This window comes from Eptatretus burgeri, chromosome 1, assembly GCF_056783735.1.
Source record: "Eptatretus burgeri isolate ZD-2024b chromosome 1, Ebu_testis_v1, whole genome shotgun sequence".
Lineage (NCBI taxonomy): Eukaryota > Metazoa > Chordata > Myxini > Myxiniformes > Myxinidae > Eptatretus > Eptatretus burgeri.
In genome coordinates, this window is record NC_140961.1 from 133,717,428 (window position 1) to 133,743,239 (window position 25,812).

Here is a 25,812-nt window from a genome sequence, read left to right on the forward strand (position 1 = left end):
AAAATAATGTGGATATTTTTTGTTGGTTGTAATGATATTGGTGAATCATATGCTTGCTTGCTTGGTTGTATTCATCTGGCCTTGCACATTCATCTGTAAAATGCACATACATTTTGTGCACATGCGCTAATAAATCCAGCAGTTGGTCCCTGCAGTGTGAATCCATTAGTATCTATCGCCATGACATGGTTCCCATTGTGTGTTGCCTTTTTGGCTGCTGGTTGCACCATTGGTTATGGGCGCAGCTCTGCCACTGATACAGTGCCCCTATTCCCAGTATACTGGTGCTCGTTTCGCCGACATCATAAGGATGACAGGCTGAGCTAACCCCTGGTATTAATTCAGTGGCAAACGGGGCTCGAACTCAGGACCCTAGGATCCCAAGCCACCACCCTACCTGTGGAGCCAACACCAGGCTTGTCATGACAAGGTGTCAGAATTCAATTCCATGGAGAAGCCTGTTAAGACTATCGACTCGCCGATCCTATTGAAGACCTACAGTGGGGGCACCATCCCTCATCATGGAGTGGCCAAGCTACAATGCATCGCTGGGTCGTCGACAGGGCACTTTGACTTCTATGCGGTCAACACCAATGCGCCTCCTGTTCTCAGTCTTCACACGTCGACATGCATGGCACTTGTGATGTCAGTGGCTTCACCGCAGCCTGACCTTACACTAGCCGAGACAATGTCCAGGCTTGCTATGCAGATTTGTTCACTGCCCTGGGGAAATTCGATACACCATACCACATTGAGCTGGATCCGTCCATTCAGCCAGTCATCGAGCCACATCATCACGTGCCTCTCAGCCTACACGAGTGCTTGAAGGCCAAATTGCTTGACATGGAGGCACAGAGCATCATTTCCAAGGTGGATGGACCAATTGACTAGGTGCATAATCTCGTCGTCGTTGAGAAGAAAGATAAATCATGATTGTGTCTCGACTCCAGGAATCTCCACAATGCCATGAAGTGTGAGTACCACCCCATCCTGACACCAGATGAAGTCATGGGTCAACTCGCCAGAAATCAGGTCTTCGGTATATTTGACCAGAAGGACTCATTCTGGCAGGTTAAATTAGACCATGAGAGTGCCCTTAGGTGCACTTTTAATTATCTTCTGGGGCATCATTGTTTTAACCGTCTCCCATTCAGTGTCACATCAGCCAGTGAAGTTCTCCAAAAGAGAAATGAAAGTACATTAAGGAGACATTGATGGAGTATTTTGCATCGCAGATGACATGATTATATGCCTGGTGTTGGCTTAATGATTACGGTAGTGGGTTTGGGATCCCAGGATCCTGAGTTCAAATCCCACTCAGCTATTGAATTAATACCAGGTGGGGTTGACTCTGCCTGTCATCCTTCTGAGGTCGGCAAAATGAGTGCCAGCTTGCTGGTATCCTCTGTTGGAGTGTCGACCTGTCCAGGATTGTGCCCAATAGCCAAGAGACTGCTTAGGCAGCACCAACGCTCCACACAGAGTATGGTCCCAATGGATGGATGGAGATGACATGATTCTTGCTACAACCACTCCTGTTGAGCACGATGCCATTGTACACAAGGTATTGGACCCTACATCAAAGAAGAATATCAAATTCAACCCAAAGAAGATCCAGTGGAAGGTTGCAGAGGTAAAATACATGGATTATGTCCTCCCCTCTGCTGGCGTTCGCCTGAATGAAGATAAGGTGCAAGCCATGTTGGAACTGCCAACTCCTCATTCACGGCTGGAGCTGCTGCGAGTTCTGGGTGTGGTCAACTACCTCGGTGGGTTCATGTTCAAGATGTCGACCATCACAACATCATTGCTTCAGCTGCTAAAGAAAGGGGCAACCTGGGAATGGCACGGAAAGCATGATGCAGCATACCAGCTGTCAAAATACTCAATCCCCAAGTGGCCCTTGTTGAAGTTCTTTTGACCCTGCAAAGGTTGCAGTTCTTCAAACTGATGCATCCTCAGCTGGGTTGGGCACATGCCTGTTGCAAGAAGAGCATCCTGGAGCATATACCTCTCAGTCTCCAACACCTGCCGAACAGAACTATGCCCAGATAGAGGAGGAGCTTCTTGGAATCGTACTTGGGGCAGAGCATTTTCATCAGTACATCTACGGGTTTGACATGACCGTACACACCGACCACAAGCCACTGGTGGCTATCGTCAAGAAGCCACTGCACATGCTCTCACCCAGACTTCAGCTCATAATGTTTCACCTTCTCTAATACACTGTGTCAGTGCAGGACATCCTAGGAAAGTATCTATACATCACAGACACACTCTCCAGAGTGCCATCTAGTTTGCCTCTATGCAATCAGATGTTTGAAGACAACATACATCTTCACGTACATCATTTAGTCATTGAGCTTCTAGTCAATACTAGCAGAATGAAGGTACAACAACATGAGACATCACTTGGTCCAGTGCTTCAACAGCTCAGGACTACCATCACACAAGGCTGGCCTGCGCATCGAGCCTAAGTGTCTGATGGTGAAACCGTTCTGGCCTGTTCGGGAGAACATCTATCAAGCTTGAAGGTTTGCTGTTGTGTGGTGAGCGGATCATCGTTCCAGCGGTAATGCAACAGGACATACTTTCTCTCATTTATGAAGGGAATCTAGGAGCTGATAAGTGCAAGGCACATGCAAGACCTGTCTTGTACTGGTTAGGCATGTCAAAAGACAGAATTGCGTGTTGCTGAGTGTGGGGTCTATTCCAGATTTTGGACTGCCAATCAGAAAGAGCCACTCATCCCACACAGCATCCCTGATCACCCATGGCAGAAGCTGGGTGCTGATATATTTCACTTCATTGTTAAAGATGACCGCATTGTGGTTGACGACTCAAAATTTCCTGAGGCGTCACAGCTAAATGGGCTTACAGCTGCTTCGGTCATTTCAGCAATGAAATCTGTGGACATGACACCAATACCACCTCCAAGTGCTGAGAACTCCCCATCTCCTCCAAGTGCTGAGAACTCCCCATCTCCTCCAAGTGCTGAGAACTCCCCATCTCCTCCAAGTGCTGAGAACTCCCCATCTCCTCCAAGTGCTGAGAACTCCCCATCTCCTCCAAGTGCTGAGAACTCCCCATCTCCTCCAAGTGCTGAGAACTCCCCATCTCCTCCAAGTGCTGAGAACTCCCCATCTCCTCCAAGTGCTGAGAACTCCCCATCTCCTCCAAGTGCTGAGAACTCCCCATCTCCTCCAAATGCTGAGAACTCCCCATCTCCTCCAAGTGCGAAGAACTCCCCATCTCCTCAACCCCATCGTCGCAGATCACAGCACACCAGGGCCCTGCCCTAAAGGCGGAAGGACTACATTCTTTCATAGTCATAATACGTGATATTTTAGTATTCGTTAGCTGGTTATAAAGTTTGTTTTTGCTATTTTCAGTCTATTACTCCTCAGACTGAAAGGAGAGATGTAATATTGGTGAATCATATACTTTTTCTTGATTGGTTGTATTCTTCTGGCTTGTACATGTTGTGCGCATGTGCTAATTTATCCAGCAGTTGGTCCCTGCAATGTGAATCCATTCGTGTCTATTGTCATGACATTGGAGAGAGGTGTGTACTCACCCGACGCACCCCCTCTGGGTATGCCACTGATGTACATCACCATGCTCTTTAACCAGCATGTACATCAATGTACTTTTTAACCAGAATGTACATTGTCATGGAAATTTTGGATATCTATCAATCAGAAAAGACTTTATAGTCCAATTATGATCGTTTGTTGAATAATACACACATGCAGAGGGAGAGGAGAGCTTGTTGTAAAATATCCTAGCACTCTCTAACTATTGGCAAAGTTTTACTGAGTTTGATATTATTACGAACAAGGCATTGTCTATACCATACCATAAGCATCATTTCCAAGAAAACTAATTAATCAATGTCAAACTCCAAAGAGCTTTTTAAGCAAAAATTAATTAAAACATAAAGGAAAAACAGCTCCATATCTGGCCAGGTGTGCCCTGATGCAGGATGTGGGAGTGTGAGATCGTAGCCTCTGGTCAGGGTATGTGGAGGCCAGTGTAACTCTTTTTCAACAAAGGCAGCAGTATTTACCAAAGCCCTTGACAACTGTGGACAAATCTCCTTGTTCAAGAATTTCTAAGCATTATTTATTAAATCCACCAAGCACACAAATTTAACTTTATTTCATTTTCCACAACATCACTGTACTTTTTAACCAGCACATACATTATACTGTACTCTTTAACCAGCATGTACATTACCGTATTCTTTAACCAGCATGTACATTACTGTACTCTTTAGCCTTCTTAGAATTCACTGACATTTCACCAATATTTTTGCACAGATGTTTGACAGTACTTTTAGTACACGAGTTTAACCATGCCTTTAGTACATGATTGTTGCCATGCTTTTAGTACAGGAGTTTTATCATGAGTTTAGTGCAGGCGCGCTCCCGTGCTTTTATTTGGGGGAGTTTTACCATGCGTTTGGCACATGAGTTTACCCTGCCTTTAGTACAAGAGTTTTACCATGCCTTTTACTACAGGCATTTTACCATGCTTTCAGTACAGGCATTTACCGTGCATTTAGCACATAAATGTTACTGTGCTTTTAGTACAAGAAGTTTACCATGATTTTACTACAGACATTTGCCATGACTTTATTACATGCCTTTTACCATACCTTTAGTACATGTATTTTACCATGCTTCTAGTTTTACCATGCTTTTAGCACATGCATTTCACCATGAGTTTACCATGCTTTTAATACACACATTTTACCTGGATCTTCACCGCAAAGCATTACCATTTACATAAAAGCAAAGGCTTAAAAACAGCTTGTATTAAAGCAAAGGATTTAAGACAGTTTATAGTAAAAGGAAGGATAAAAAACCATTTATATTGAAACAAAGGATTAAAACAAGCCGGTAGGCGACGAGGGATCCGCTAGGATCGAAGCGCTGGATATGATGCTTTTCATTCTGACCGATCCACCGACGAAGATTCATTGCCAAGACGTATTGGTTCACATACAATTGTTCCTCTGCCTGGCAAGATTTTTCCTATTGCGTATTTTGCCAACTGACACTCCTCACAGGACTACCATTTGAAAAATAAAACCTAAATCAAAAATCGGCTCGAGTAAAATTTTCTAAATATCTCGAAGTGTTTAATTCCGAAGTCTCATTTCTCCACATTCAAAACTGTAGGACAAGTATTGAAAATAGTGAACGTAAGTCGAGAAAAAGTATTTTTTCGAATTTTGCGTATTTCAGCCCCGACACCCTTGGTGATCAAATCTGGAAAAATGCTGCGATTCAATTTTGTAGTAGTTATTAAATTCTATCCATACACCAAATTTGAACGTTCCGCCATCGACGGTTTCTGAGGTCAAGGTCACTTAACATATTCCCTGGTTCACCACCTTTCTGCATTCGGAGGGCTGCCTTTCGGAAACTATGAGAGATAGAGGAACGTTATGCTGTCGCGATAACTAGATGGGGATGCAAGGAATAGGCAGGAGTTTTTTTTTTATTTTTTATTTTTTAATTTTTTTTGTATACCTTGGTCGAGGCTCGTATGAGAGCTAACACACAACTCACAGCAAGGAGGCATGAGACAAGAGGGGTGGGAGTGGAAGGGACAAAACATTGGGGAACAGACACAGGTGAACTGTGGAAGGGAGAGGGATGGGGATGGGACGGGGAACATGGCGAGGAGAAGATGGACATTACAGGGACTTTCAGGAAGGAAAGCAGGAGAATTGAAGGAAGTGGGCTTGGATGGATTATCGGGGGTAGAAAAGATCGAGGATTTGGATGGGGGAAGATAAGAGGTGGTGGTGAACAGCTGTTTTGAAAGCCTGGAGGGAAGAATGGGAAAGAATAGAGTGAGGAAGTTTATTCCAAAGGCGGGAAAAAAGAGGAATGAAAGAGTGAAGATGAGCAGTGATTCGTGATTTTGGTAGTTTTACCAGAAGGGGGTTGTTGGCGGACCTTGAGCGCCCTGTGGAAATGTGGTTGGGACAAATCGCAGAGAGAGCAGGGGGCAAGGCTGGAGAGGAGTCGGTAGAAGACAGAAAGACCACCGACCAACCTGCGGTGATTGAGTGAGAGGCCCAAAGACTCAGCTTCATTGCGGGAGATGCCAATGATCTTAAAAGCCCTGGTTTCGACAGCGTGAAGTCGAGAAAGGTGGGAGGCAGGAGCACCAGCCCAGAGGGGAGAGCAGTACTCCATCAGGCTACGGACAAAAGCTTTGTAAGTAGTCAGGAGCTCAAGAGGGCCGAGGAAGGACTTTGCACGACGGAGGATTCCCAGTCGGCGACTGGCTTTTGAGGCAAGGTTGGAAATGTGACTTTCCCAGGAAAGGTCATGGCAGATAGTGAGACCCAGAAGCTTGAAAGAAAAGACTTCTTCCAGAGGATTGTTGAGAAAGTGGATGGGGGGGTTTTGTAAACGGTCCTTTCGAAGAGACATAGTGAGAGTGTGAGATTTGTGTGGATTGAAAGACATGTTCCACGTGTTGGACCAGTTTGTGATTTTATCCAGATCTGCAGTGAGCGAAGAAGCTGCTGCTTGCCGGTCTGAGGGATGACAGATGGTACGGCAGAGGGTGGAGTCGTCGGCAAAGAGAAATAGAGGATTTTCCAGAGAGTCCGAGAGATCATTGATGAAAACCAGAAAAAGAACAGGGCCCAGAACGCTACCTTGAGGAACTCCAGCCTGCACAGGAAGAGGGGATGAAAGAGTTGGTCCGGTCGCTCTACATATCATAGAAGCCATGCTACGTCAGTTACCATTTGGGTTCTTAAAACGCGGTTTTTCGGCCGCTGCATAGCAACGGGTGGTTGCTGAGCAACGAAACTCAAACGCGCACACTCCCAGCTCATATGGCACCTGTTCGCCAAGTTTCATCGAAATCGGTTTGCTGGTTTGTGCTTTGGAGCCTCGTGTTGCAGCCACACACACACACACACACACACACACACACACACACACACACACACACACGGAAAACCCGACAATAATGGATATCTAGCGAATCCCAACAAAAGGTAAAAAAAACAGTTTACATTAAAGCAAAGGATTAAAAACTTTTTACATTAAAGCAAAGAATTAAAAACAGTTTAAATTATAGCAAAAGATTAAAAACAAATAAATGAAAACAAACGATAAAAAACCCATTTGCATTAAAATGAAGGATAAAAAAACAATTTATATTAAAACAGAGGATTAAAGAAAAGTTTATGTAAAAGCAAATCAAAAAAACAGTTCACATTAAAACAAAGGAATAAAAAGTTTGCACTAAAAAGAGGATTAAAAACATTTACATTTGTGGTGGAAAAGAACTCTATTTCCACAAGTTGGATCAGCATACAAACGGAGAATCTTTAATTTCGTATATACGGAGGAAGAACATTGAATGATTCACTGAAACATTTGAATGGACTTCACTGAAACAAAAGCCTGAAGAAATTCTTCTTGTACACAATTTGACATTCCAGAGAATGGGAGGGTGAGAATCACTCAAAAAGAAGGCAAAATAACTCAAAACTGCAATATGTGTCCACTTTGGGTGGGAGGGAGAGAATGTTATCAACCAGGTCACCTTGTTTCGATGCAGCGAGCGAGACCTTTTTCATAGTAAGGTATTCTTTTTATCAATATGTCGGTCAAAAGATTCTTGGGAAAAGGGAAACATTATTGACAGCCAATTCGACTATAGCACAAAAATTAAATTTATAAAGTACCAGCAACAATTATAATTGAGAGTATATGAATATAATTATTTTTCTTCCACACATTAAAACAAAGGATAAGAAAATGTTTATATTAAAACAAAGGATAAAAAAATGTTTATATTAAAACAAAGGATAAAAAAAAACAATTTACATCAAAGCAAAGGATAAAAAACAGTTTATATGACAGCAAAGCTGTCATGTCCCCCACCCCCCCCCCCATATTTCCGCAGGGCGCTCAAGGTCCGTCAATAACCCCCTTCTGGTAAAACTACCAAAATGAAAAATCACTGCTCACCTTCATTCTTTCATTCCTCTTTTTTCCACCTTTATAACAAACTCCCACACCCTCTTCAATCCCACTATTCCCTCCAGGTCTTCAAAACACCTGTTCACCACCATCCCTTATCTTCCTCCATCCAAGACCATGATCTTTTCTACCCCTGTTAATCCATCCAAAACCAACCTCCATCAAATTCCCTGCTTCCCTTCCTGAAAATCCCTGTAGTGTCCATCTTGTTTACCCCATGTACCCTGACCCATCCCCATCCCTCTCCCTTCCATAGGTCTCCTCATGTCTCTGTTCCCTACTGTTTTGTGCTTCCCTCTCCTGCCCCTCTTGTCTCCTGCTTCCCTTGTTATATATTCTATGTATTAGCTCTTATACGAGTCCAGACATTGTGTATTAAAAAAGCAGCAAAAAAAAAATTAAAGGTTTAAAAACAGTTTACATTAAAACAAAGGATTAAAACAAAGCATAATAAACCAGTTTCCATTAAAACAAAGGATATTTTTTTTACATTAAAACAAAGGATTAAGAAACAGCTGACAGTAAAACAAAGGATTAAAACAAAGCATAAAAAAGTTTCCATTAAAACAAAGGATACAAACCAGTTTCCATTAAAATAAGGGATAAAAAACAGTTTACATTTTTAAAAAAAGGATTAAAAACAGGTTCCATTTAAAACAAAGGATAAAAACCAACTTACATTAAGACCAATGATAAAAAACAGTTTACATTAAAACAAAGGGATGAAAAAAGTTCATGTTAAAGCAATGAAAAAAGTTTTTTTTTGTATAAATGTCAAGGCCTGTATGACAGCTAACACACAGAATGTACAAGGGGAGCAGGAGACAAGAGGGGCAGGAGAGGTAAGGACAAAACAGTGGGAAATAGAGATATTAGGAGCTCTGTGGAAGGGAGAGGGATGTGGTGTGGAACATGGGGTATGCAAGATGGACACTACAGGGACTTTCAGGTCCTTACACGGCAGGGACTTTCAGGAATGAAAGCAAGGATTTTGAAGGAGGTGGGTTTGGGGTAGATTAACAGGGGTAGAAAAGATTGTGGTTTTGGATGGGGGAAGATAAGAGATTGTGGTGAACAGCTGTTTTGAAGAGATGGAGGGAAGAGTGAGATTGAAGAGAGTGTGGGAGTTTGTTCCAAAGGTGGGGAAAAAGAGGAATAAAAGAGTGAAGGTGAGCAGTGATTCTTGATTTTGGTAGTTTTACCAGAAGGAGGTTGCTAGTGGACCTTGATCACCCTGCGGAAATATGGGGGGGGGGGGGGACAGATTGTAGACAGAGCAGGGGGGAGGGGAGCGAGGCAAGAGAGGAGACAGTAGAAGGCACTAAGACCACCGACCTGCCGGCGGTGAGAGAGTGAGAGAAACAAAGACTCAGCCCCATCGTGGGAGATACCAATGATCCTAAATGCCATCGGTTCCACGCGTGAAGCCGAGAAAGGTGAGAGGCAGGAGCACCAGCTCTGAGGGGAGAGCAGTACTCCATCAGGCTGCGGACAAAATGTTAAAGCAAAGGATTAAAAACAGTTCCATTAAAAAAAACAGCTTACATTAAAACAAAGGATAAAAGCAGTTTACATTAAAACAAGGAATTGGTCTGGGATGTTTGTGGGTCATTCCATGTCAAATCATCAAAGAATCTGCCGTCATCTCTCAGATTTTTGTAAAACTTTGGGAACCAATTGGGACCCATGAAAAACGGCAAGAACTCAAATATTTTTTGCTAACAGCCTCTTAATTAGTGAGATACAGACTAACGAACTTTGGACTAATTAGCACGACGTCGCGAATTCAAATGGCCATATCTCTAAAAGTATAACACCGAGAGAGCTGGTTTTGGTGTCATTTTAAAGGTATTTTCATGCCCTATGAATTTGTCTGGGCAACATTTTCCTACCTCCAATCACAAAAAAGTTATCACAAAATATAAACTTCAATCGTGAATCCCCAAAAAATGTATCCTTCAAATTTCCTCAAATTCATCCCAGAGGTACCTTATGATGTCAAGAAGCTTCCACATAAATTTTGTGATGGGCACTCCAATAGTTTCTGAGATATGAGCAATAATGTACATGTACGTATGGCATATAGGTTCGAAAATCAGCATTTGTAATGTATTATACAATCAACAAGTGAGTTCAAGTACACAGTGTTCACTAACCTGACTTAGGCTTTCAATTTCCTCTTCAATGCAGCAACAGCAGCACTTGTTTCTTCCCCTCAGGCCCAGTTGAAAATGAAAGTATATGATACTTCAAAGCAATTGATGGTCATTCCCTGTGTTCCCTGTCATGGCTAGGTTAGAATGATTGTATAATACATTGCAAATGCTGATTTTCGAACCTATATACCATACGTACATGTACATTATTGCTCATATCTCAGAAACTATTGGAGTGCCCATCACAAAACTTATGTGGAAGCTTCTTGACATCATAAGGTACCTCTGGGATGAATTTGAGGAAATTTGAAGGACATTTTTTGGGGATTCACGATTGAAGTTTATATTTTGTGATAACTTTTTGTGGTTGGAGGTAGGAAAATGTTGCCCAGACAAATTCATGGGGCATGAAAATACCTTTAAAATGACACCAAAACCAGCTCTCTAGGTGTTATACTTTTAGAGATATGGCCATTTGAATTCGCGACGTCGTGCTAATTAGTCCAAAGTTCGTTAGTCTGTATCTCACTAATTAAGAGGCTGTTAGCAAAAATATTTGAGTTCTTGCCGTTTTTCATGGGTCCCAATTGGTTCCCAAAGTTTTACAAAAATCTGAGAAATGACGGCAGATTCTTTGATGATCTGACATGGAATGACCCTTGTGAGTCTTCTCTGTTCCCCCATTCCACGAGACATGGGATCCTTGGACATCCCGGGTTGGATGAACTTTTAATTCTGATTAATTCTGATTTTGTTTCTTTATACAAGATGATTTTGTGTTGAAAATAACTTGGTTTTTCTGCTTTTGTTTTTTATTTCAGGGGATGCCAGGCCCACCAGGTCGATCAGGTCTATCTGTAAGTAAACAAAACTTAAATCATCAGTACAATGACCATAAGAGAGTGAATAATGATCTTTGTTGCAGGTTTATCTAAAAAAAGGAAGAAAATTTCACAAACTAGCGTTCAATACATTACATATAATACATATGTATATAATGTACAGTATAACATGTCATGTATATTATGTGTGTATATAATATACAGTATATGTCACATGTAATATGTGTATTATGTACAGTACAACATGTCACATATATGTGTGTATGTAATATACACCATAATATGTCATGTTCAATATGTGTGTATATAATGTACAGTATAAAATTATGTGTGTAAATAATATTCAGTAAATTATGTCACATATAATATGTGTGTACATAAATATACAAAATGTCATTATGTGTGTACATAATATACAGAATAACATATGTGTGTAACATACAGTGTAATATTTCACATATAATGTGTACATAAATATACAATTTAACATTAAATGTGTATACAATGTACAGCACAACATTATGTGTGTATCACCTCCAGTATAATATGTCACGTATATGTGTGTGGAGTCATTCCACCTCATATCACCGGGGCCTCCCAGTTGACCCCCTCAGATTTACTTTAAACTTTCATAAAATAGTACCCAGGTATCAAAATGAAGCTACGTAAAATTTTAGGTCCATAGATGCGGTCAACTCCGAGATATTGAGGGTTGAAAATGTGGTTGTGGCCCTATTTTTATGGTCGTTGCGAGCATCACAAAATGAACGGCTATATTTAAACTCCCACAACTTTTTAAATATTAATGCTAGAGCCTTGAAATTTTCAGAGATTATTTTTCTATAACTGCTCTGTAAGAAACAAACATAAAACTGAGTATACCTCCATTAAATTTTATGACCTGATCAGTTGAAATCCAGAAAAAACATGTTGGTTTTGTATGAAGACCCAACTTTGAGACCCCATATATTTTTATTGACCCATCCCAGAAGCTTGAAATTTTTTCAGGTAATAACTGTATTGTAGTAGTATTCAAATACATGTTTACTTTTCTTAATCAGTGATATATAATACAGTCCTGATCCCTCAAAAATTGAAAATTTTCATTTTACACCGAAATTCAGGTGAGGATTGCAAATATATGACAAGGTCTACCACTTCAAATTGTTCACCATTGGAAAGAGCATATTCAAGTTTACAAAATGTCAAATATCAAAGTGGTTAATGTTTCTATCAATATTTTAAAAATATTTGAGTAAATGATGTTCTGCCAGTGCTGTGCGTGTTGTGTGTGCTATTTAATGAACAGTCCTTTTACATGTAGTGCATATGTGTAGTACATGTATATACAATGTACATACATATCATCTGCTATAAGGATACCATGAACACAATACTTTGAAATTTGAATTTGTAATTCTTTCTCATTTGTAAATAGCAAGAGCTAAACTCATCTGGCTGGGGATAAAAATAGAACTCAGGAATAGTGAATGATCTGCTGATGTCAGCAGTGTATATATAATAGTTACATTCAAGGGAGGACATTTGTTGGGTTCCTTTGGTCCATGTGATGAAAGTTATTGATGCTCCCCTAACGTCAACTGGGAGGCAGTACAAGCTCGCACCTGACTTGGAAAAGCAGATCAAGGACCTATTCAAATCATTTACGTGAAATGTTTTATTACATTGTTATTGCAGTATGTGATATATTTTTGTATTATTAATTTGAATCATAGAACTAATCATTCATGATTACCATGGTGTCCACACCATGCACTTCATGTATTCACGACTGTGTCAACAACAGTTTAAAAAAAAAAAAATTGAAAATATATTAAAAAAAAAATACCACTTTGATATTTGACACTTTTGTAAACTTGAATATGCTCTTTCCAATGGTGAACAATTTGAAGTGGTATACCTTGTCATATATTTGCAATCCTCACCTGAATTTCGAGGAAAAATGAAATTTTTCAATTTTTGAGGCATCATGACTGTATTATATATGACTGATTAAGAAAAGTAAATATGTATTTGAATACTACTACCATACAGTTATTACATGAAAAAATTTCAAGCTTCTGGGATGGGTCAATAAAAATATATGGGGTCTCAAAGTTGGGTCTTAATACAAACATTTTTTTTCTGGATTTCAACTGATCAGATCATAAAATTTAAGAGAGGTATACTCAGTTTTATGTTTGTTTCTTACAGAGTAGTTATAGAAGAATAATCTCTGAAAATTTCAAGGCTCTAGCATTAATATTTAAAAAGTTGTTGGAGATTAAAAGTAGCCGTTCATTTTGTGATGCTTGCAACGACCATAAAATAGGGCCACAACCACATTTTCAACCCTCAATATCTCGGAGTTGACCACGTCTATGGGCATAAAATTTTACTCAGCTTCATTTTGATACTTGGGAACTATTTTATGAAAGTTTAAAGTAAATCTGAGGGGGTCAACTGGGAACATTTTCTTAAATTTGGTGATTTCAGATGGAATGACTGTCTAATATACATTTTAACATTATGTGTGTATAGAATAGACAGTACAACATTATGTGTGTATTTCATGTACAGGATAACATTATGTGAGTGTATAATATTGTTGCGGTTGAGGAAATTCGCAAACCACCATTCAGGTCCTGTAGGTGAGATATCTCTGTAAGTACATGTGTAGTTAGCCCCAAACCTATTGTTTAGAGGGAATAAATGTGATTCATTCGGGCTGCGACCCTTTAAGATAGCCGTTTTTCTGTTCTATCTCTATTTTGAACCAACCATGTCTCAACCGCCATCACACAACAACCACCAACCGCAACGCCGCTTCACAACAACAACAACGCCAACAGCCACGACCTTTACCTTCACAACTCGCTCCCGCAAACATCGCATCACTGCCATTCCAAACGTCGCCATGGCCATGGACCAGCACTTTAAACCCTCCACCACCTTCGCCTCTCCTTCTGCGGCCATTCCCGCACCGCTTGTGGGCACCGAGCGTCAGGCTGTCCTGGCCTCGTGCGGGACGCGCGCCGAGCCGCGGTGCAAATAGCGGCCTTTCCGAGGAGAAGTCGGATCAGGAATGCTACACGCCCACTTCTGATCCGTCCAATCAGCAAGCGTGGGGTGGTTTGGCCCCGCCTCCAGGCGCGTCGGAGTAGAATCGAGATATGCAAGTTCGAGGATCAGGGGAGACTCACGCCCCTTTTTCTCCGTCCAATGGGCGAGCGTTGCTCCACCCCCGAGCTCGTTCTGATCCAGAAATTTGCATATGGGTTCTCCTGCCGGACTATAAAGCGCCGAGTGCTGGGCGAATTTAGTCAGTTGGAGAAAAAGTTGGAGGCAGTCAGTTTCGGTCGAGTCAGTTTGAGAAGAGTCAAGGCGAGTTTGAGAAGTCAAGTCGGGTCTGGAGAGGAGCAGTCTATGGAGCCGTGAGTCAAGTCGGGTCTGGAGAGTGGCAGTCTGTCGGGGTTCGGAGTCTGTCGGGGAGCTGCAGAGAGGGGAAGCCTGAAGCCTGGAGCGCGGTCGAGGTGGTTTGCTGCAGTCGGCTGAGGAGAATTGGGGAGGAGACCGAAGGGTTCGGGTCCAAGGCAAGGAAGACGGCGGTCGGCGACGAGCTCGCAGTGGAGTCGCTCATCACGGGACCCAAGCAAGCCAGCTATCCTCTTTCCCCAGAGCATCAACAATTCCCCCCTTTTTTCCCCCCGCGCTGAGATAGTGCGAAAAGGGGGCCCCGTTTCCACCCCACTCCAAGCAGTGCCAACGAAACCCGCGAAGGAGTGCGGAGTCGGGGCGCCGCCACATTTGCGGCTCATCACGACACGGGTAGGATCCACCCGGTCTCGCGGCCCACAGGCCCCGTCTGTCCCCTTGTCTTTGAGGGTGGCCCTTTTCTTTTGCTTTTGAGTAAATGTGTTGTCGGCGCCGTCTGTAAAGTAAAACTGTGTAAGTGTTGCTGTGTGCACGCGTAGTCGGTAGTAGATCTGCATTGTTGTGTTTCTTTTGTTACATCTGCTTTTGGTGCATAATTGTTGTAATTGTATATGTGTGCTCTCCGTGTGCCGCGGAATAAATGTGCCTCATGTTGAACTGTTTTTCCCGTTTCGCTTCGTCTTTTCTTTAATTGAATCTCCATCTTGCTTCACGTAAAGGGTTGGTAGTGGGCTTAATACGCCCGATAATTAATCGGAACTGCCGAGGCCGACGATAACACCGCTCGGTTATCCCGCTAGTATGGAACGGGTCGCTTAAGTGGCCCATGTCCGGAGTCGACCTGCGGCGAGGTGCGATCGCCCGGTCTACCCTCCGCGTGGGTACTTAGGTAGGTCGAATTTGGCTAACAACCCTATTCCATGCGGGGGGCCGATTGGCACGATCGTGGTGAGGCCGAAAGGCCCACCCGTGACTAGCTCCCGGCGTTAGTCCGAGAGGGTCACGACAGAATTGTCCGTCCGGTGGGCGACGTACTGCGATTCGAGTTACGTGGCCGCTCGCACGCCGGCGGGCGCGAATTCGCAACACTGGTGTCAGGTCGTGGGACACAAACCCATCCCCCTCCTCGCGGCACTGGTGTCGGAGAGCGGGAAAACGGGCTCTCCTGTCTCCAGCTAAATTCACGGGAATCGGTCCAGGGGTGAGAGGAGCGACCCCCGATTCCCTCCAAATTACGAGCGAGTTAAATTAACCCCTTACGAGAAATAAGATGGAGTCTCAAGGCGAGCGCGAGCCGGGGGTATTAGAAATGGATTTAGAATGTGTAGAATCCATGGTCCAGGATGAAAACCCCGAGCAGGAAATGTTGGTTGTGCAGGAACACGAACTCCCCCAACTGAACCCAGAGCCCGAAATAGGTGCGGCGGCGGCCGCGGTGTATGACACCTCCCCTCCCCCTCTCCGCCAAAACCCCCCAATCCTTGTCGAACCGAGTGCACTCGACAGGATTCTGCAGGCAATAACAGCGAATACGCAACAAATGAACGAAGTGAAAACAAAAATGGATACGAATACACAACAAATGAACGAAATGGAAACAAACATGAAGGAAGAAATGAGAGAAATGCGGGGTGAGACGCAGAACATGGGCCGAAGCCTGCAGGCGGGCATGAAGGCAATGGCAGCGGAGCTCAAAATGGCGATGCCACGTGTGGGAGCGAACGAGCTGGGAGGGGGTGCAACGGCTGTCAGGCCCGCAGTGGGGGCGGGTGACAAAATAATTCGGGGGGCGTGTTGGGCGAGACTGGTAAAGGTGACGGAGAGAGCAACAGTGACGGTGACCGAAAGGGAACAAATAAATGGCGAGACCGAAACGTGTGAGACGAGACACGAGGTGACGACAGAAAGGAGGAAATAAATAATAGTGGAGACACAGGAGATGGGAACGATCGAGGGAAGACTACACGATGAATTGGATGGGGTTAGAGATGCATACACATGGAGGTAGTGGAGGACAATGGGGGGGGGGAGCTGGCGGACTGGGTAGAGACCCAGTGCGAGCAGTTGGATAGCCTCCTCCAGGAACGATGGGAGGGAGTATGCCCCCTTGAGGCGAGTCACTACCAGGTGGGTTCGGTCGTGCTTTGCGAGGTTGAGGGGACGGGTGCTGTGGACAGGTGCACGGAGAGCTTGGGGGGTATAGAGGCCCCGGAGACCCTTGTGGGGACACGAATCCCCAGTGTGGTTGTCCCGGTGTGTGTGGTGTCGAGGTGTGTGTTCACGAGTGTGGCGAAATGCGTGCTGCAACGCACGCATAGCGCGGTTGCAAGGACGTGTGTGAGAGCGACCGGGTGGGTGACAAAGACCCCGTGTGTGAGTGGTGTGGTGGCAAGTGTGCCGGAGTGCGTGCTTCCCAGCACGCCGTGTGTGGAAGTGACCCCATGTGTGAGTGGTGTGGTGGCAAGTGTGCCGGAGTCCGTGCTTCCCAGCACGCCGTGTGTAAGTGAGACACCGCGGGCGAGTGCCCCCGCGTGTGTGAGTGGAGCCGCGTGTGCGCCAGAAACGGCACGCGTGTGCGAGGCACGGTGTGTGAGGGAAACGGCACGAGTGAGTGAGCGGCCGAGTGAGAGGGAGACAGTGTGTGTGAGGTCGCTGTATGTGAGGGAGATGTCGGTCGGCATGTGTGAGCATGCAGCCGCGTCTCCCGGTGTGAATGTGAGTGTAATGGAGTGGAGTGTGAGCGTTGTAGCACGCGGGAGTGCGTGGGTCGAATGGAGACGACGACGGCGACAGAGGGACAAAAGCCGGGTAGCGGCTGTAGCTGTTTCGGGGACCGCGCCGAGTTCACCCAGCAGCGAGCGCGAGGTCCGTGCTGTGCATCGCACGAGGCCCCCACGTGCTCGCTTGCGGGAGTGAAGCCAGGTGCAGAAACGCACGCGGTGGATTTGCCGATCCCGCGGACGGACAAAGTTTCGGCAGGTAAACGGATTTGGACCGGACGGGTTCTCCACGCGGGCGTGTGTGTTAAGCTCCAACGGGCAGAGCACATGTGTTCGCGTGGGGAACCCCTCGAGACGTGAGGCTTGTGTTTTTTATGCGCCGGGTGACGTCATGGCTGCGTGTATGGTTAGAATCCGGCAGGAGGGCGAATCCCTGCCGGATGGTACCGTCCAAGAGGGACGAGGGACGCGAACAGCTGCCATGACGTCACGCCACAGGTGCGCGGCTGTGAATTGCCACGCTGGTGCGCAGGTTGTGAGTTACCGCGCTGGTGCTGCGCAATAAAAAAAAGTCAAGCCTCGCTTTCGGGTGAACAGGATTCCCTGGGCAATGGGTGGAAGACCCCCTTGGCCCGGGCACAGGATGAAACTAGTTAGGGGGAAGGGTTAGCTTTGCTCGACCGGCTCCATGGGGCAGGGTAAGTCCTCATGGGGCCCGTGGAATGGATTAGTAAGAGGGATTGTAAGTCAGATTTAGGATGGGAAATGATTTTAATGATTTGGAGACAGAGACAGACAGTGAATGTGTAGCGGGGACGTAGCTTAGCTACGTCGTGTTAAATGGAACGTGCTGTAGTTTACGGGACGACGTGGGAGCACGAGTTAGGTAGGGGATTTAGTGAGCAGGATGGCAGAGTTCAGCGGTGTGTGTGTTGAAGAGTAGTGAAGTGAGTACATGTGCTTGGTGAGTGAGTGAGGCCAGCGGGTCTGTGTGAGTGGAGCGAATGGGGAATGCATGGTGCGATGAGTGATTGGGGGGAGGAGTGACTCCCGCCCAAGGGACCCCGGGGTCAGTGTAGACTGAGTTAGTGGGTTAGTCAAATTAACAAAAATGGAAGTCGTTTTGTTGTTGGTGGGAATGTAGGCTCCATACCCATTTGGAGGGGTGCAGGAGCCCTGTTGACGGGCTGGGAGCGTGGCTGCGAAAGGTGAGTATCGCTGAGTGGGTACCCCGGGCACCAGGCTAGTCGGCCGTAGTAGGCCAAGGGCCCATGGGGGGCCGGGATAGCGTAGTGGGCACGGGTGCGCCAAAATTGATATATAGCATAATATCTCAAAAAGGTGAGGACAGATTCGGACAACACTTGGTGGACAAGTTGGATGTGTGACGAGGAAGAATTGATTCGATTTTGATGAAGATCCTAATCCGGATCTGAATCCGATAATTATTTAACTTGTAAAGTGATTCTTCACCATTGAGAGATATAGTAATGGCGATTCTTCGCCAAAAACGAAATAGTAATGTATAGCATGATATTTCAAAATGTATTGGGCCCAATATGTTGTAGTGAATAAAGCATTGCGTGACAGAGGTATGCGCTCTACCGAGTGCCGTTTAAGTTTTTAGCTGTTTTCGTCAAGCTTAGTTTGAGTACAATATGGAGGCGGATGTGCCTTGCTTTGCATTTTCGGATGCTTTCTGATTTAACATTACTTCTTATCATATCATACTGTTGTTTGTGATGTTATTTTCAGGGACAGAAAGGTGATGCTGGACCTCCAGGGAAGACTGGAAAAGTGGGTCCTCCTGGTCTCCCAGGCAGTGATGTAAGTTATTCCTTTATCCAAACTAAGCAAAACATGGGAGTTTGTTCGGGCTTTTTTTGGTTTTGTTCCTTGGGAGCCTTAAGCAGAATATTGCTTCTGTTGCTTGCTCTTGGGACAGGCTGCCTGATTTGTGGGTTTTTCTGGGGTTCTGTCTGCCTTCCATGTTCAATTCCTGGTCCTGCAGTATGTGCTAGACCTAGAGGGTACCTTTGGAGTCCACGGTCACATAGGCTTGCCGCTAGAAAGCTAGAGACCCGAACCCGGATGTAGAGCCCTCATCCTCTGGTGCATAATCAGGAATCCCTTTCTCTCCCAGTTCATGGCTGAAAGTAGCACAGAGTATTGGATTTCTGGAGGTCCTTCTTAGGCCACTAATTTGCACTGTTGGTTCCATATGGACCATTCCTTGTTTGTCTGCAGTTTCCATCTGGAATGTTCTGCAGAGTCCCCGAAGCCTCTCATCCCCTCTTTATTAGACTGTGGACCGATCATCTGCGGCATCTCCATCCTGATTAGAATTTCCCATCTTCATTCTTTGCTCTTCCACCCAGTGGACCCCTCTTGGTTTTTGGTCTCGACCCTCTTCCCCGTGTGTTAATAAGTAAGTAAATAAATAAAGTTCCACAACAGGTGTATCTTTAGCTCTGTTCCGCTGGCACGAGGTCCATTCTACATTTTTCTAATTATTCCACGTTTGGGCTGCTGAAGGCAAAGTGGAAGCACAATCAACTGTATTATGTTTCACCAGAGTTTCTCCTTTATGCCACTGCCTGCCATGGAATTCTGCTTTATCCCTTTTCATCCCACTCCCTGCCATGGAGTTCCTTGACTTTCACCTTTTTCATCCTGCTACCTGGCCTGAATGTCCTCTCTTGGCTCTGTCCCTCCCAGGTTTCTGTAGGACACGTATGGTCTGCCAGTAAGTATCTTCCTGTTAAACTCCCAAAATTGAGGCTCACTGCTCACCACCACTCATTTGTTCCTCTTTTCTCTCACCTGTGGAATCAACTTCAACAATCTCTTCAAATCTCCCTTTTCCCTCCAGGGCTTTAAGACAGATGTTCATCACTACCTCAGGTCATCCCCTATCTATACTCATTTTTTCTTCGACCCCAAATGATCCCATTCCCAAGCACTCCTTTTTTCCAGGTTATTGTGATTTTTCTCCCTCTCACCCATGTCTTTTCTTTTGTTACTTGTTGGTTGATTTGTTCTTTTTCTGTTTCATCCCCGCTTTCCTCTTTTCCTTCCAGCTGTGTTTCATTCAGCTTGTGTGCAGCTTATTCACCCCATGTGTCCTTCTCCCCCTCCCATTCATCTCACCTTCACTCTCACTCTCACTCACATCTACTCTGCTGTTGGTATTTCCCCACTTCCATTTTGTTCCCTTCCATTCTGCTGTTGCTATTCCATAAGCCTCTAGGCATACAAAAAGGGGAGAGTGCAACTGGACTGGAGTCAGCAAAAGCAGACATGTGGAACTAGACTGGAATCCAATACAAGGGGAGATGTGGAACTAGGTTGGAGTCCAGTACAAGAGGAGATGTGGAACTAGACTGGAGTCCAATACAAGGCGAGATGTGGAACTCGACTGGAGTCCAATACAAGGGGAAATGTGGAACTCGACTGGAGTCCAATACAAGGGGAGATGTGGAACTTGACTGGAGTCCAGTATAAGGGGAGATGTGGAACGAGACTGGAGTCCAATTCAAGGGGAGATGTGGAACTCGACTGGAATCTAGTTTAAGGGGAGATGTGGAACAAGACTGGAATCCAATGCAAGGGGAAATGTGAAACTAGAGTGAAATCCAATACAAGGGGAAATGTGGAACTCGACTGGAATCCAATACAATGGGAAATGTGGAACTCGACTGGAATCCATTACAAGGGGAGATGTGGAACTCGACTGGAGTCCAATACAAGGGGATATATGGAACTTGACTGGAGTCCAGTATAAGGGGAGATGTGGAACGAGACTGGAGTCCAATGCAAGGGGAGATGTGGAACGAGACTGGAGTCCAGTACAAGGGGAGATGTGGAACTAGACTGGAATCCAATGCAAGGGGAAATGTGGAACTAGACTGGAGTCCAGTACAAGGGGAAATGTGGAACTAGACTGGAGTTCAGTACAAGGGGAAATGTAGAACTCGACTGGAATCCAATGCAAGGGGAAATGTGGAACTAGACTGGAGTCCAGTACAAGGGGAGATGTGGAACTACACTGGAGTCCAGTACAAGGGGAGAGGTGGAACTCGACTGGAGTCCAATACAAGGGGAAATGTGGAACTCGACTGGAGTCCAATACAAGGGGAGATGTGGAACTCGACTGGAGTCCAGTATAAGGGGAGATGTGGAACGAGACTGGAGTCCAATGCAAGGGGAGATGTGGAACGAGACTGGAGTCCAGTACAAGGGGAAATGTGGAACTAGACTGGAATCCAATGCAAGGGGAAATGTGGAACTCGACTGGAGTTCAGTACAAGAGGAGATGTGCAACTAGACTGGAGTCCAGTATAAGGGGAGATGTGGAACTGGACTGGAATCCAATACATGGGAAGATGTGGAACTAGACTGGAGTCCAATACAAGGGGAAATGTGGAACTAGACTGGAATCCAATAAAAGGGGAAATGTGGAACTAGACTGGAATCCAATAAAAGTGAAGATGTGGAACTCGACTGGAATCCAATACATGGGGAGATGTGGAACTAGACTGGAGTCCAATACAACGGAAATGTGGAACTACACTGGAATCCAACACAAGGGGAAATGTGAAACTAGACTGGAATCCAATACAAGGGGAAATGTGGAACTCGACTGGAATCCAATACAAGGGGAAATGTGGAACTCGACTGGAATCCAATGCAAGGGGAAATGTGGAACTAGACTAGAGTCCAGTGCAAGGGGAGATGTGGAACTCGACTGGAATCCAATACAAGGGGAAATGTGGAACGAGACTGGAATCCAATAAAAGGGGAGATGTGGAACTAGACTGGAGTCCAATACAAGGGGAAATGTAGAACTAGACTGGAATCCAATACAAGGGGAAATGTGGAACTAGACTGGAATCCAATACAAGGGGAAATGTGGAACTCGACTGGAATCCAGTTTAAGGTGAGATGTGGAACAAGACTGGAATCCAATGCAAGGGGAAATGTGGAACTAGACTGGAATCCATTACAAGGGGAGATGTGAAACTAGACTGGAATCCAATACAAGGGGAGATGTGGAACTCAACTGGAGTCCAATACAAGGGGAGATGTGGAACTAGACTGGAGTCCAGTATACGGGGAGATGTGGAACTAGACTGGAATTCAGTATACGGGGAGATGTGGAACTCGACTGGAATCCAATACAAGGGGAGATGTGGAACTAGACTGGAATCCAATACAAGGGGAGATGTGAAACTCGACTGGAATCCAATACAAGGGGAAATGTGGAACTCGACTGGAATCCAATGCAAGGGGAGATGTGGAAGTAGACTGGAATCCAATGCAAGGGAAATGTGGAACTAGACTGGAGTCCAGTACAAGGGGAGATGCGGAACTCGACTGGAGTCCAATACAAGGGGAAATGTGGAACTCGACTGGAATCCAATAAAAGGGGAGATGTGGAACTAGACTGGAATCCAATACAAGGGGAAATGTGGAACAAGACTGGAATCCAATAAAAGGGTGATGTGGAAATAAACTGGAGTCCAGTATACGGGGAGATGAGGAACTCGACTGGAGTCCAATATAAGGGGAAATGTAGAACTCGACTGGAATCCAATACAAGGGGAGATGTGGAACTTGACTGGAGTCCAGTATAAGGGGAGATGTGGAACAAGACTGGAATCCAATGCAAGGGGAAATGTGAAACTAGACTGAAATCCAATACAAGGGGAAATGTGGAACTCGATTGAAATCCAATACAAGGGGAAATGTGGAACTCCACTGGAATCCAAAACAATGGGAAATGTGGAACTCGACTGTAATCCATTACAAGGGGAGATGTGGAACGAGACTGGAGTCCAATACAAGGGGAGATGTGGAACGAGACTGGAGTCCAATACAAGGGGAAATGTGGAACTCGACTGGAGTCCAATACAAGGGGAAATGTGGAACTCGACTGGAGTCCAATACGAGGGGAGATGTGGAACTTGACTGGAGTCCAGTATAAGGGGAGATGTGGAACGAGACTGGAGTCCAATGCAAGGGGAGATGTGGAACTAGACCGAATTCTAATAAAAGGGGAGATGTGGAACTCGACTGGAATCCAGTTTAAGGGGAGATGCAGAACAAGACTGAAATCCAATACAAGCGGAAATGTGAAACTAGACTGAAATCCAATACAAGGGGAAATGTGGAACTCGATTGGAATCCAATACAAGGGGAAATGTGGAACTCGACTGGAATCCAATACAATGGGAAATGTGGAACTCGACTGGAATCCATTTCAAGGGGAGATGTGGAACTAGACTGGAGTCCAATACAAGGGGAGAAGTGGAACTCGACTGGAGTCCAGTATAAGGGGAGATGTGGAACGAGACTGGAGTCCAATGCAAGGGGAGATGTGGAACGAGACTGGAGTAAAGTACAAAGGGAAATGTGGAACTCGACTGGAGTTCAGTACAAGGGGAAATGTGGAACTCGACTGGAATCCAATGCAAGGGGAAATGTGGAACTCGACTCGAGTCCAATACAAGGGGAAATGTGGAACTCGACTGGAATCCAATAAAAGGGGAGATGTGGAACTAGACTGGAATCCAATACAAGAGGAAATGTGGAACTTGACTGGAATCCAATAAAAGGGGAGATGTGGAACTAGACTGGAGTCCAGTATACGGGGAGATGTGGAACTAGACTGGAGTCCAGTATACGGGGAGATGTGGAACTAGACTGGAATCCAATACAAGGGGAGATGTGGAACTCGACTGGAGTCCAATACAAGGGGAAATGTGGAACTCGACTGGAGTCCAACACAAGGGGAGATGTGGAACTCGACTGGAGTCCAGTATAAGGGCAGATGTGGAACGAGACTGGAGTCCAATGCAAGGGGCGATGTGGAACGAGACTGGAGTCCAGTACAAGGGGAGATGTGGAACTAGACTGGAATCCAATGCAAGGGGAAATGTGGAACTAGACTGGAGTTCAGTACAAGAGGAGATGTGGAACTAGACTGGAGTCCAGTATAAGGGGCGATGTGGAACTGGACTGGAATCCAATACATGGGGAGATCTGGAACTAGGCTGGAGTCCAATACAAGGTGAAATGTGGAACTACACTGGAATCCAACACAAGGGGAAATGTGAAACTAGACTGGAATCCAATACAAGGGGAAATGTGGAACTCGATTGGAATCCAATACAAGGGGAAATGTGGAACTCGACTGGAATCCAATGCAAGGGGAAATGTGGAACTAGACTGGAGCCCAGTACAAGGGGAGAGGTGGAACTCGACTGGAGTCCAATACAAGGGGAAATGTGGAACTCGACTGGAGTCCAGTACAAGGGGAGATGTGGAACTAGACTGGAATCCAATGCAAGGGGAAATGTGGAACTAGACTGGAGTTCAGTACAAGGGGAAATGTGGAACTCGACTGGAATCCAATGCAAGGGGAAATGTGGAACTAGACTGGAGCCCAGTACAAGGGGAGAGGTGGAACTCGACTGGAGTCCAATACAAGGGGAAATGTGGAACTCGACTATAATCCAATAAAAGGGGAGATGTGGAACTAGACTGGAATCCAATACAAGGGGAAATGTGGAACTTGACTGGAATCCAATGCAAGGAGAGATGTGGAACTAGACTGGAGTCCAGTATACGGGGAGATGTGGAACTCGACTGGAGTCCAATACAAGGGGAAATGTCGAACTCGACTGGATTCCAATACATGGGGAAATGTGAAACTCGACTGGAATCCAATAAAAGGGGAGATGTGGAACTAGACTGGAATCCAATACAAGGGGAAATGTGGAACTTGACTGGAATCCATTAAAAGGGTGATGTGGAACTCGACTGGAATCCAATTCAAGGGGAAATGTGGAACTCGATTGGAATCCAATACAAGTGGAAATGTGGAACTCGACTGGAATCCAATACAATGGGAAATGAGGAACTCGACTGGAATCCATTACAAGAGGAGATGTGGAACTCGACTGGAGTCCAATACAAGGGGAAATGTGGAACTAGACTGGAGTCCAGTACAAGGGGAAATGTGGAACTAGACTGGAGTTCAGTACAAGGGGAAATGTAGAACTCGACTGGAATCCAATGCAAGGGGAAATGTGGAACTAGACTGGAGTCCAGTACAAGGGGAGATGTGGAACTACACTGGAGTCCAGTACAAGGGGAGAGGTGGAACTCGACTGGAGTCCAATACAAGGGGAAATGTGGAACTCGACTGGAGTCCAATACAAGGGGAGATGTGGAACTCGACTGGAGTCCAGTATAAGGGGAGATGTGGAACGAGACTGGAGTCCAATGCAAGGGGAGATGTGGAACGAGACTGGAGTCCAGTACAAGGGGAAATGTGGAACTAGACTGGAATCCAATGCAAGGGGAAATGTGGAACTCGACTGGAGTTCAGTACAAGAGGAGATGTGCAACTAGACTGGAGTCCAGTATAAGGGGAGATGTGGAACTGGACTGGAATCCAATACATGGGAAGATGTGGAACTAGACTGGAGTCCAATACAAGGGGAAATGTGGAACTAGACTGGAATCCAATAAAAGGGGAAATGTGGAACTAGACTGGAATCCAATAAAAGTGAAGATGTGGAACTCGACTGGAATCCAATACATGGGGAGATGTGGAACTAGACTG

General features: G+C 45.2%; 1 protein-coding gene across 1 annotated transcript in view; it reads left to right on the forward strand.

The window, feature by feature from the left end:
• The window catches only part of LOC147035470 (uncharacterized), a 213,875-nt gene that overhangs the window by 16,001 nt on the left and 172,062 nt on the right, over positions 1–25,812 (forward strand). Inside the window, exons 7-8 of the mRNA XM_085867696.1 lie at positions 11,005–11,040; positions 18,936–19,007. Coding sequence (XP_085723822.1) covers positions 11,005–11,040; positions 18,936–19,007 — 108 coding nt within the window. The remainder of the gene's footprint in view (positions 1–11,004; positions 11,041–18,935; positions 19,008–25,812) is intronic.